The sequence below is a fragment of the Bos grunniens genome, chromosome 25 (genome assembly GCF_055505025.1).
Source record: "Bos grunniens cultivar Pamir isolate PY7600 chromosome 25, Bosgru_T2T1.0, whole genome shotgun sequence".
NCBI lineage: Eukaryota > Metazoa > Chordata > Mammalia > Artiodactyla > Bovidae > Bos > Bos grunniens.
Genome location: NC_141189.1, coordinates 2,146,782 through 2,159,801, shown reverse-complemented (window position 1 = coordinate 2,159,801; position 13,020 = coordinate 2,146,782). Strand labels below are relative to the sequence as shown.

The window sequence follows — 13,020 nt, the reverse complement described above, 5'->3', positions numbered from 1 at the left end:
CGTTGCAGAGGCTACAATCCTGATGTGAATTCCCCAAAATGTAGAAAGGCGATAGGCAGCCATGTTCCATTAAGTGGAAGTTAAGTCTTAAGTTCAGTGTCTGTTAAGTAACAGGAATGAAACTCTGACCTTGAGAATAGTTTTTATGGTTCATCCCCAGGTGGCTCAGTGGTAAAGAACCCGCCTGCCAGTGCAGGAGCCATGAGACACAGGTTCCATCCCTGGGTCAGGAAGATCCCCTGGAAGAGGGCATGGCCACCCACTCCAGCATTCTGGCCTGGAGAGCCCTGTGGACAGAGGAGCCTGGCAGGCTGCAGTCACATGGAGTTGTTTTTAAATATTCAACTGTTTTAAAATTTTGTCTTTCCAATTTATATCTAAATGAATGAACTAAATTTTCAAGTCCTCTCACTCACCATTGACAAGCCCTGTGATAAGAATTTAAAAATTAATTCCGCTGAATACAGGAACATAGGGACGAGTCGCGTGTGGACAGAGGACTGGGAATGGAGAGCCGCCTGGCCCAGAGTGGACGCTAGGGGCTGTTTCCTTGGTAACCACTCCCAGGGCCTCCACCTCCACGCCTGTGCCCTGCCTAGCCCACCCCACCCGGCCTTGCCCTGTGCCCTGCACGGCCTCTGCCAGCAGTTCTTGACCCCAGTGGGCCCTCCTCCATGCACACACCTCCCCTGTGGCACTGACGGAGAAGACCAGAACTCAGCCAAGCGTGGGGGACTGGATCAGATCACGGCAGACAGAGGGGTTGTAGAAAGCCCATTTTCCATGTATTCCTTTTTGTTAGCTCACGTTACTCCAGTAGCCATCCGCAGAAGACCTGGTGTCTTCCTGCCTCATGTAACACAGTGTTCCCGTCAAGGTGCTCGTCCTAGTCCATTCCGGCTGCGGTAATAAAGATACCACAGACATGAACAGCCGCCCGCTTTGAGGCAGTGAGACAAGCCCCCAAATGATCAAGCCGACCATCCTGGTGGAGAAGGAAGCCATAAGGTCCTTTTATATTAGCGTCTGTTGTGTCGTAAGGTCCATTGAGATGACCCTGGTTTCAAGCTCAGTAGCTGGAAATGTTGAAAGTCAGACCAGGGGAGTGGTTCCCTTCCTTGCTTAGTACGTGCTTGCTTAGGAGCACGGGGCGTCTCCACATCGCACCCCTGTGGGCTTCTGCCCTTGAACCCACATCACAGCATCCCTGGGGCATCGGTGTGGCCAGGACGCTTCGTGGCCAGGCAGGCCGAGACACCCCTACCCCAGCCTGACTCAAGCAGGAGCGGCTGCACTATGAGCCGCCCTGCCTGCCTCCCCGGGCGGATGCGGGTTGGGTCGGGGAGCTCTTGTTGCGCCCCGAAGGCCCCAAGTGAGCAGTGGCAGGAGGAGAGAGATGGGGGTTTCGGGGAGGAAGGCGCCCTGGACCAGGTGCACTGGCCGGCCGCTGTCACTCCCCGGCTGTTTCCTGTCGGCCCGGGAGCAGGTGGGATGTGTGGACGGAGAAGGAGCTCGCTTGGCAGAAGGGGTGGCGGGGGCGGGGCTGGCGCGTGGGTACCCACCCTGGCTCCCTGGCAGAGCCCGCCTGTGCCCCAGCAGCTGTGACTCCAGGGGCCGAGTGTGCCTCGAGCCCCGGTCTGTGCTGTCCCGGGAGAAGCGTCTGTCCCTTAAACACGTGCTCTCCTCCACGGCGGCCACGGGCCAGAAGTGGGTTCTTCACTAGAGGAAGTCCACCCGCGCTCCTTCCTTTCACGTCAGAGACCCGTAGCGGGGAGGGCCCAGGGGCTTCCACATGGCGTCATACGAGCCCACGCTCTCATCTGGAACCTTTCCGACGAGCTTCCTCCTTCCGAGTCCAGGACATCCCCTGCTGTGCACGTGTGTGTGCGCGCGTGCGTGGCCACTTTCCACTGTCGTGAGTGCGCGGCTGGCGTGGCTTCCCCGGGAGGGCCCCTCTGCCCCCGCCGTCCTCGCTGGGCCCTGTCTGCACAGTGGGGCTTAGACTGACTCCTGCAGGAAGCTGAGTCCTCTGGGCACACGGAGTGTAATTAAGTGTCAGCGTCCCCCTTTTTAAGGGGGGTTTTGCCCGTTCACTCACCACTTCCTCTGTTTGCTTCATTTAATCAACACTGAAGATCCTCTAAACCTTCCTTACGCTCCATGAGAGCCGCCGTGTCAGCTGACTCACTCCTCTGAGAACAGGACAGTGACCAATCCGCATGGTCACTTCTAGCTAGCGATCAGTTTGTGTCGATGCGCAGTCCAGAGAATGTCCAGGGGCTGGAGAAGACTGGCCATCCGTCCACGGAAGTCTAGACCAGTCTCCTGGTCCTGCACCGTAAGTCAGGTCGCGCTAACGTGACATCATGACAGAGCTTCCGCTTGTTCTATAAACTGGAACTTGTTCTGTCGTGTCTGCTTCTCAAATAACAGATGAGCCTGGAGTGCACCGGCCGGCCCTGCCGGGAGCGAAACCACCCACAGGAGCCGAGTCTCACAGCCGGCTCCCCAGCTGCAAAGGGAGGGACCTGCCTGGTCAGAGAGTCCGCGTTCTCGCCGTTGCTTTGAAAACCACAGTCTGAATTTAAACTTGGGCATCAGAGCTAGAGAAACTGCATTTTTAAAAAGCCTTTAATTTGTTTTTTATTTTGAAAAACACATACCCCCATTAGCCTTTTCACTTGGCCTTCCTGTTTACACGCAGGCAGGATAGCACTCACGCCACCGGATTGAGTTCTCCCGTTTACCACCTCAGGGTCCTCAGTCCAGACTGAGTCGTGACTTTTTTTCTCCACGACAGGGCGAATCGGTGAAGTACTTCCTGGATAACTTGGACCGGATTGGCCAGCTGGTGAGTGAGTCCCCCTTGCCCAGAGCCTGTGACGCATGCATGCGGCCCGGGGCAGCCCCTGCAGCAAGGGCTCCCGCTGCCCTCCCAAGCCCTGCCTCGTGTCCAGAGACCAGCACCATTGCCGCACTCATCCCTGAACACCAGCCAGCATCTAGTCGGCTTCGAGACTCCCCGTTGTCCCACTCTCTGCGGGTGCTGCTGGCCTTCAGCAGCCTCGAGTCCACCCCGCGAAGTCGGTCCACGGCACTTGGGTTTCTTCAGCCCAGAGCTTTCTCCTTCCGTCTGTTTGTTTCTTTCAGTCTGTCTGTTGGGGTGGTTGGAGCATCTCCCCCGTGGGGCTTCTCCCATCTCCAGCGCTGTTGGAGACGTTTCCCTCTCCCCCGTTTACCTCACGGGTGGGTCGTTGGGCTGAGAGGCTTCCTCCCTGCTGGGGTTTCTGGCAAAGGTGCTCCCAGAGAGCTGGTGTGCAGGAGTCCCTGGAGGACTGTAACAGGGCAGGATCAAAGGGCTTCGAGTGACCACAGTTGCCGTGTGCTGCTGAAGACTTTAAAGGTTTCTCTAAGAATAACATACTAAATATATTGCAGGCTAAATTTAAGCAGCATTGCAAAACCTAAGTTAAGTCAGTTCAGAGTCAGGGTTTGGAATGCATGTGCCCTGGAAGTTGGACAAATAGAAAGGCAGCTAGGATGCAGGAGGAAAGTGGTGGGTGTTTCACGTGGAGAAGAGAGGAGACGAGGCCGCAGGCTGGGGCCTGGCCTGAGGGTCCTGCTTGTCGTTCCTCAGTCTGGTGAGCCCCCCCTTCATTCTGAAGCGAGCCACCTGGTTCCTTCACTCTCTGCGTCATGGTGAATTTATATTCTTGTAAATGAGAGTTGCATCTGGTATCTGGTTCAGCTTCTCACAGAAGTCCCCGTAACTTTCCTTCCCCCGCGTCTGTTCATCCCCGCCTTCTCACGCCCTCCTCCCCCACGCCTCCTTACCTACTCTTACAGAACTACTTCCCGAGCAAGCAGGACATCCTGCTGGCAAGGAAGGCCACCAAGGGGATCGTGGAGCACGACTTCGTCATCAAGAAGATCCCCTTCAAGATGGTGGACGTGGGCGGCCAGCGGTCCCAGCGCCAGAAGTGGTTCCAGTGCTTCGACGGGATCACGTCCATCCTGTTCATGGTCTCGTCCAGCGAGTATGACCAGGTGCTCATGGAGGACAGGCACACCAACCGCCTGGTGGAGTCCATGAACATCTTCGAGACCATCGTCAACAACAAGCTCTTCTTCAACGTCTCCATCATCCTGTTCCTCAACAAGATGGACCTGCTGGTGGAGAAGGTGAAGACCGTCAGCATCAAGAAGCACTTCCCAGACTTCAAGGGCGACCCCCACAGGCTGGAGGACGTCCAGCGCTTCCTGGTCCAGTGTTTCGACCGGAAGAGACGGAACCGCAGCAAGCCTCTGTTCCACCACTTCACCACCGCCATCGACACCGAGAACATCCGCTTCGTGTTCCACGCCGTGAAGGACACCATCCTGCAGGAGAACCTGAAGGACATCATGCTGCAGTGACGGGCCTGCCCTCGCGCCTGCCGCGGGCCGGGCCTGCCGGGCTGTGCGTGGTCCCGGCCCCGAGCCCTGGACATGCAGCTCGGGATGCGAGGCCCACGCTCAGCTGCAGGGGGGACACGCGGATGTAGCTACTGAACCCCGGGGACTCGTGACACTACTGAAAGCCCAGCGGTCACTTTGATGTTAACGTGTGACGCCCGATAACACGCTTTCTCTCGTTACAGACACTGTTCCTTTTCTGACACAGTTCGATTGGGGACCACGTGTGATGTTAACGTGTGACGCCTGACAGCACAGCTCTCTTTTTACAGACACTGTTCCTTTTCTGACAGTTCGATCGGGGACCGCGTGTGATGTTAACATGTGACGCCTGACAGCACAGCTCTCTCTTTTTACAGACACTGTTCCTTTTCTGACAGTTCGATCGGGGACCGCATGTGTGTGTGCACGCACACTCTGTCTTTAGTGACGGAGACACAAACACTGACGTCTCTGCGGGTGGCTCTTCTCTCCGACTAGTGAGTCCTTGGTGGGGGCATTGCCTGGCGGGGTCCTGGGGGTTTGGAGGAGGGGAAGTGTGGGCTGAGCTCGGGGGGCCCACCACCACCTCCCCGAGGGAGCACGTTGCCTTTTTGGTCTCTGGTGCCAGTTTCCCAAGAGGCCCCGGCTGTTAGGTTGGAGGGTGGGAGTGAGAGCCCGCGGGGGACTTGCCTTAACGCCCCAACTCCTGTGCCTTCCTCCCGCCCGTCCCATCGGCCACGGCCTGCGGGGTGGGTGTGGGCCAGGCGCTGCCTTGAATCGCCCTCCCCTCCGCACGGGGCCGGGGGTTGTGCCTGCTTGCCCTGTGCCCACCCCTGCCCCTCAGCAGAGCCCTCACACCAGCTGGCCTTGCAGACTGCCCTCCATCTCCCGGTCGTCTCACACGTGCGGTCAGCTCGGGGAGCCCACCGTCTCTGGGGGAAGCCGCGTGCCCCCTCCTCTCGGGGCCCTCTGAGAGCCGGCAGCGGGGCCGCAGCACCTGCCTTAACACCGCAGGCTCCGCTGCCTCCCTAGACGGCAGGTTCTCATCACAGTCCCTCGCTCCCACTAGCGCACACAGCAGAAGCACGTTGGCCCCGGCCTCCTCTGGGGGCCGCTGCGGAGGCTGAAGTGGCGATGTGCGCCGTGAGCCCAACCCTCGGGGAACGTGTCCGGCTGCCCTGCCCAGGTGTCTCACTGTGTTTAAAAATACATTGCATTCCAAACCAAACCAGTCCCTGCCGTGTGTGACTCTGCTCGACAGTGCCCGGCGCGCTGAGGCCTCGTCCAGCGTTTAAACGAGGAAAGGCTTCCTCCGCCAGCGGCCCAGCCTGTGCCTGTGGCTCAGGGCTGCGCTGCTCCCCCACCGCGTCCCAGCGGGGTCCTGCTCCCCTTCACCAGCAGAGAAACGGATCCAGCTCGTGGCAGATGCGGGCCCAGGAGGAAAGGGAGGGGCAGACCTGCTTCTGAGTCATGCTTGTTGTCCAGCGTTGGATGAGGAGACGGCCTGAAATCCTGACCTGCTTCTGAGTCATGCTTGTTGTCCAGCGTTCGATGAGGAGACGGCCTGAAATCCTGTTTCTCTCTGGGCCCTCGAGACTTCCTGTCCATGTTTGCCGGGGTTTGGGCTCTTTTTGGCTGGAGAAAAGTTGCTGTTTTTGTACTGCTTCCTGTGGCTCTTCTAAACCGAAAGGACATGCCTGGGATCAGGGCCAGTGACCGAGGTTTAAAGGAGAAAGAACCCTCTGGATGGACTGCGTCCGGGCGTCCTGAGACCCCACCATCCTCGGGCCTTGAGCGCCCCTCGCCCGTGGCTTCCCATCGCACACGTGTGTGCGGATCCATGCTCTTCCCGCCAACCTGGAAACCCCCCGTCGCGCTGGCGGAGGCCCCGAGGTGGGTGTGGCCGGCTTGTGAACGGCTTGCTGGTGAGTTGGCGTCCGCCTGGTCAGCGAGCGCGGTTTGTCCTTCAGACGGTCAGTTGTGGCTGCCGGCTCACTCTCAGACCCGGGAGCGAGCTCATATTGAGTGGCCATGACTGTACTGAGTGGCCAGGGAGCCAGGGCATGGCCCAGCCCAGACCTGACCCACTTCCTCCCCTGTGGCCAGGAGCCGTCCTCGCGCTGAGCTGAGCCGGCGCAACGGCACTCAGCCCTCCGCCCCAGGATCCGTGCTCGTCAGAGATAGGGACGGCTCCGCAGGCACCACTGAAACCATCGCAGCCTTTCCACACGTAGGTTATAGTCACTTCTCTCCCAGCCTTAGGCCTTTGTATTTTAATCTCACTGTTATCCTCCATTTGCTGTCTTTTATATTGAGATGTTGGAGCAGCAGGGGATGGTCTGCCTCATCTATTATTGCAAAAATGTAACAATAAACTTCCTCTAAGCCTTCCTCCTCGCAGTCACACTGTTCACACATAAGGACACATGTGCATTTTTTTTACTATGTTTTTTTAACTTCAGTTTGTAGAGAAATTGTCTCAAAGATATCGCATTATAGCTTTGTAATTTATAGAGATCTCTAGACTCCTTATTCTTATAATTTTTTTACTTCTTTGATAAAAAAGAGTCAGGTTATTTCAACTCTTAAGATCAGGAAATCATCTTGAAACAAGATCCTTAGTTCTGACCGACTAACTCAGGCATCCTGGGAACAGACGCTCCCTGACTCGACACCATGAGCAAAAGCAGTGTCGGGACAAGAGTCATCGGAACGAATTGCTCACGGCTTGCAGTATGCACAGCATTTCAGCATCAGCAGGAGGGGCTGGTTTGGTGATCTGACCACCTTCGATCTCTGGATATTTATTAAAATAAATCCTTAGTTTTTCTTAATGAAAAATATCATTCAGCATTCAAAGCCAACGTGAAATTTTTCAGCCCCCAAGTTCAGAGCCCGTGGAGAACTCGAGCCCTGATGGTCCTTGAAGGTTCGGTACTTGTTGATCACAGTTCTTGTTTCCATGCTTGGGACCCAAGGCGACCAGGAGAGCTGCCGCCAACACGGTTCTGTGTGGACGCCTCTGGAACACGACTTCAGGACAGGGAGGGGCGGCAGGAGCACAGGCATGCGTGTGTGCGAGGGAGACCCTGAGCCCACCTGCCAGCAGAGACCTGGGACGGACGTGGACGCGTCCAGAGACGGGAGGCCGGGGGAGCCCAGGGAAGGTGGGGCCCTTCTCCGCGACCCTGTGGGGTCAGCATGCCGTCAGAAAACGGGAAACCAGTGACGCAGAGCGAGAGCGACTCCCAGTCACCAGAGCTCGCAGCACCCGATTCTTTTCTAGAAAAGGAACGTGCGCAGTGTCTACGGCCGTTGCCCGGAGAGGCACTGCGTGCATCCGTGTGCGGGGCCTCAGCGGCCTGCGGTAGGCAAGGCAGCCCCCTGCCCACCCCAGAGCAGAGCAGAGACGCTGCCCGCCCCTGCAGAGAAGCGTGTGCTCCTCACCCACGTGCCTGGGGGCCCAGCTCTTTGGGTTCCGGTTTCCCCGTGTAGAGGTTGGACCGCAGGGTGACACGGGCACCCTGGGTCCACACCCCTGGACTCCTGGGTGGTTTCTCTGCAGCTGGGGTCACGAGCCATGGAGCAGAGCTGTGGAGGCCCCCCCAGACCCCAGGTCGTGGCCTGAGTCCCCGCCTCACTGTGCCCATCAGGCCTCCTCGGGAGGATGGCGCCGCGGGCGTTGCGTGTGTTTCAAGGAGTCAGGGGTGGGTTTCCTGCTGGCCTCTGACAGCTCACCCCATCTTTGTGGCGCCAGCTTCTCCCTGAGGTCCATCAGGTGCGCTCCGCAGCCTCGCTCACAAGTGAAGCCTGGACGCCCGGGGAGCGCCATGTGGAGGAAAAGCGGGGTCTGCCAGGGGCTGGTGCCGGGCCTGCCAGGCTCATGAGTGAAGCCTGGACGCCCGGGGAGCACCATGTGGAGGAAAAGCGGGGCCTGCCAGGGGCTGGTGCCGGGCCTGCCAGGCTCATGAGTGAAGCCTGGACGCCTGGGGAGCGCCATGTGGAGGAAAAGCGGGGCCTGCCAGGCGCTGGTGTTCCCTGAGGCTCCACGTGGCCCTGTGTCCACGCCGTGCTGGTGTCTCCCGGGTGCAAACCTGCTTCGAGGGACAACGGGTTGAGTACTGCCCGAAGCACCCGCGGTGCCCGCCTGTCCCTGCCGACCCTGATGGTGGTGCTGAGCCTGGACACCCTGCAGCCCTGCTCCACGTGGGGGCTCCCCGTGTGAAGGCTTCCGGCCCCACGATAGCAGGAGGAGCAGGGTGTCACCAGAACCCAGGAGTCCTCGAGTATCCCGGCAGAAGGGCCCTTCCGAGGAATCTGTGTCTGAGTATAGCAGGGGTGGGAAGTGGGGTGACTCAGACCACAAGATTCCTGCCTCGAAACAGCCCCCGCGGGGTGGCAGGGCCCTCCCCAGCTGATTGGGGTGTGGGGCTCTTCCTACAGGGACCCAAAGGCTCTGGGTATGGGGCAGCTCGTGGCTCGCCTCAGAAGCACACGCCTGGCTCCACCTGGGAACTGGGGTCCCCACTTCGGAGCTGGTTAGGAAGGTGGGGGTTTTCTTGTGTGGGGGGCTGGGGAGGGTAACACCAACGTGAATGAAACGCTGGGGCCACTTCCGGGCTCCTGGGCCGGCCCACATCTCCTCTGGGCCAGCAGCGAGCGGCCGGGCCGAGCCACATGAAGTCCCCATTGTCCCGGTCTGTCCCTCGGTTCCAGGCTTGTCACTCAGGTGCCTTTTTACCAGTGGAGGATGCCCTTTCTCTTGTGCTTTCAAAAGCTGATCCCTGCAGCGAGCATGGCCCAGCTCTTCAGTCTGGGAGGCGACCTTCAGGACCGCGGGCGTGTGGGCCGCGTGTGCCCCCGGGAGCCGACAGGAGTCCACGTTGGGGCAGCTGAGAGCGCGACGCTGGGTCGGGGTAAACAGGCCCTCGCCTCCCTGCCCTGGTGCTCCCAGGGCCCGTTCAGGGGCTCATCCCTCCAGCTGGTTCCAGAATCCCTCTGCTCGGGCAGAGACTGGGAGCGTGGTGCCCGTTCTGTGGTGTGCAGCCTCAACCCTGACTGGTGACGGGTGGGGAACAGGCCAGCGGGGACCCACGGCAGCCTGAGCGCTTCGAGGCAGCGTCAGGGGTGAACCACGCAGGTGAACCCTCTGGCCCGGGGGCCCCACCCGCTGTGTTCAGTGCCTGGCCCCTGGGGAAGCCTCCCGCAGCCAGGAGGTTTCCCCACCACCAGCTGTCAAGGTGCCCTGGAAGAGGTTGGCACCCGCAGTGGGCAGAGGGCTGTCACCCAGGTGGAGAGAATTCAGATCACAGGCTTGACTGAACAACCAGGCTGACCAAGCCTGTCCTCCACGGCTTCCCCGCCTGCCCCAGCCGCCTGCGGAGCCTGGGCGCCTTTCCAGGTTCAGCTGCAGCAGGTAGCTGGAACCTGTGGAGGGTCTGGAAGCCGGGGGTGAGGGCGTGCGGGCAGCCTGTGACACCGGGCCGCTGTCCCCATCTCCTCAGCTGTCAGACTCTTCAACCGGCTTCGGTATTGAGAAATTTGAAATAGATCTCTGTTGAGTTTGTCGTCTCTGAGATCTTACACATTACTTTTCCACCTGTGGACGCAAATCGCAGAACGTTCCAGATGTCTTCTCTTTTGGTCCATTTGAACCAGCTGAAAACGGGCCAGTGTGGTATTCTCTGTTGACGCGAGAGCAGCCAGGGGGTTCCTGTCGTGCGCCCGCCCCCCATCCCACCCTCGGCTCAGCCTCCGCGGTGGACCCCACAGGGGTCCGGGGCCAGGACAGCGCCCGGCTCAGTGTCCCCCGGGGACGAAGCCCCAAGCTCTTCCAGGGTCTTTACACTCGGAAAGGAAATCCCTGGGGGTCGGGGCCCCTCCCCGGGCTGTCGCTGCAGCTCACGCCAGCCCCGCCCCCAGCCCCAGCACTGGCGGTGGGGACAGGCCTCTGCTCAACCCGTGTCCCAGCCTGAGAGACGTGTGGCTCAGTGTAAAAGTGTGCTGTGCAGCCACGGTGGCTCGTTGAACGTGTTTTGTATATATGACTTTTATAAAACGATTAAAACTCGCCTTGAACGACCTTCTCCTGGTGTGCCGCGTCTCTGCCGCCCGCGGTCGGCAAGGCCCGGGCCTTGGTCTGAGTGCAGAGGCTCGCCTGCGGGCCTCCTGGGCGCAGCCCTGCCCCGGCTCCGCGGGAGCCCCGCTGGGCGGCATGTGCGGGGTCTGGGCCTCGGGCTGCGCTCCCCCGTCCCATCCCCGGCGTGCCCTCCACCCGCTTGGTGCCCCTCCCGGGAGGGGACCCACACACCCTGCAGTGTGGACACAGACATGTCGGAACTGCAGTCACAGCAGAGAAAACGTCTAGGTCATATTAGTACAAATAGAAATAATGACTCCCCCCACAAAAAACCTTTCATTATATCACATCAGAAGCATGAACCTTGACCCTGGGAAGTGTAGACATGGGGAACAAGCATCTGTGAGGGGACCCAGGTGGTGGATAAGGTTTCTTTCAACTCTGGGCAGAGCGATAGAACAGAAGGTATCTAGCGGGTGTGTGTTGCGTGGACGTGCCGTGGATGAATAAATAAAGACTCTTGCGGTCTGTCCTCATCAACGATGGCCCAGGTCTCCGAGAGGAAGCCCTTCCAAGGAGAGTAGGATGTCCCCTTTCTAGAAAGCACTGGCAACCCCACAAGTAGATCCCCACGGGCACTGAGCATCATTCCCAGTGGGAAGGAACGTCTTATCACATTCAAGCGACAGATTCTTTTCAGTTAGACTTCTGGAATTGCATCCTCTCCCCTGGAGATTCAGCTTGTATAGTGTTAATTTGGAGACTGAAAATGTGATGTCTAAGCATTAAAAACGTGAATGACACAGAACTCACTCTGCACATCAAGGCCATCTGTAATCCCTGTGAAGATGCCTGAAAAAAAGTGAAAGTTGCTCAGCCGTGTCCTACTCTCTGTGACCCCATGGACTGTACGGTCCATGGAATTCTCCAGGCCAGAATACTGGAGTGGGTAGCCATTCCCCTCTCCAGGGCATCTTCCCAACCCAGGGATTGAACCCAGGTCTCCTGCATTGTAGACCGACTCTTTACCAACTGAGCCACAAGGGAAGCCCCAGTGAAGATGCCTACGTGTAGCTCTATTTCCACGTGGCCTCTGTACTTTTAAATGTAAGGACAAGGCCGATCAAGTTGTGACTAAAGCTCACAGACACGCACTGTCCCCGCCGTCCACTGAAGGGGACGCTCCCCAAATGGAGGTTCAAGGGAACGGCCCTGGTCCTTCCCACACGGCAGGAAAGGACGACAGCTCGGTACCCTTTCCGGCTGGCGGGGCCCCTCCCTGCCCGGGTTGCTGCTGGCCCTTGTGGACGCACCTCCCTGCTTCCTGCCTGTGTCTTGAGTGCTAACCTCGGAGGAGCTCCTTCCCGCACCCACGGCCCCACGGGGCTCCCCCTCTCCTTCAAGGAACCCCTTTGCCACCAGCTCTGTCCCCCCTTTGACCACAAGGGCAGGACGGCTGTCCCAGCGGCAGAGCTGCCCCAGGGGCGCCCCCGTCCCCGCTGACCACCGAGACGGACAGGAGGACAGGGCAGACGCAGCCCCGCGCTCCCTGCCCGCCCCCTGCCCCCGGTTCGGCTGCAGCGGCTCGAGATGAAAGGCCATCCAGTGTAGACAGTCAGTGACCCCCATTTGAAATCCATTCTTACTGTGGACAGGTGTTGGGAGATACAGGGTAAAGAAACCTCCTTTTGTGGCTCAGAGGCTGCAGGAGGGAAAGAGACGGGGCTCTGGCCACCCTGGGGGCCTCCCGCCAGGCCCCTGCCCTATCCACGCTGCCGGTGAGTGCGGGCCTGACTGGCGCCCCAGGGGCCACAGGCCGGTGAGAGGCCCTCACCTGTCCCCGTGGTGACTGCAGAGAGCCACAACAGCACGGTAAGTGTCGCTGGACTATCAGGGGCCCCTGGGGAACCACGGGGGCCTGAGGGGCCTTCCAGCTGGGCTGCAGCCGGCAGCTGTGTGGGGCGGGGGCGGGGCGGGGCGGGCAGCTGTGCAGGGCAGGGAAGGGCAGGGGCGGGCAGCTGTGCGAGGCAGGCAGCCCCAGGCGGCCCAGGCCAGGCACACAGAGAGCCCTGATGGAAGCGCGGGCTCATGGCATCTGCAGAGGCCTCACGTGGAGCCTGGCTTCGATTCTGGCCACTCTGTTGAGAGCCGGGGTCGTCCGGGAGGCCGTGCAAGGTGGGCCGGCCCTGAGGATCTGCTCTGGCGGCCCAGGGGGTGGGGGGCTGCTGTGTCCCCTCGCCTCTTTTGCCCAGCGTGTCCTCGGTCACCCTGAGTCACTGAGGTGGGGGGGCTGGACCGAATACGCCGTGGCCCCAGGACACTTCTTGGAAATATCTTTTTAAAATAAACCCCCGACATAAGCTTGTTTTCGTTTGCCTCTTGACCCAAGAAGCCGAGTTCAAAAATAAATCTCAGTTATTCTGGGTTCTCCCCGATGACGAAGGTGCTGAGAAGGCAAGGTTCTGGGGGGGCTCCTCCCCACAGCAGCACACGTGTTCACAGCC

General features: G+C 59.5%; 1 protein-coding gene across 7 annotated transcripts in view; it reads left to right on the top strand.

Moving 5' to 3' along the window:
- Window positions 1–10,519, top strand: part of GNA12 (G protein subunit alpha 12) — a 77,598-nt gene extending 67,079 nt beyond the window's left edge. For 4 of the 7 annotated variants that reach the window (XM_086376784.1, XM_086376785.1, XM_086376787.1 and 1 more), the window contains 2 exons: window positions 2,801–2,851; window positions 3,847–10,519. In XM_086376784.1, coding sequence (XP_086232910.1) covers window positions 2,801–2,851; window positions 3,847–4,416 — 621 coding nt within the window. In that variant the 3' untranslated portion in view covers window positions 4,417–10,519. The remainder of the gene's footprint in view (window positions 1–2,800; window positions 2,852–3,846) is intronic. The other 3 variants (XR_015154979.1, XR_015154978.1, XR_015154980.1) reach the window with 2 other exon arrangements.
- The last annotated feature ends 2,501 nt before the right edge of the window (window positions 10,520–13,020 follow it).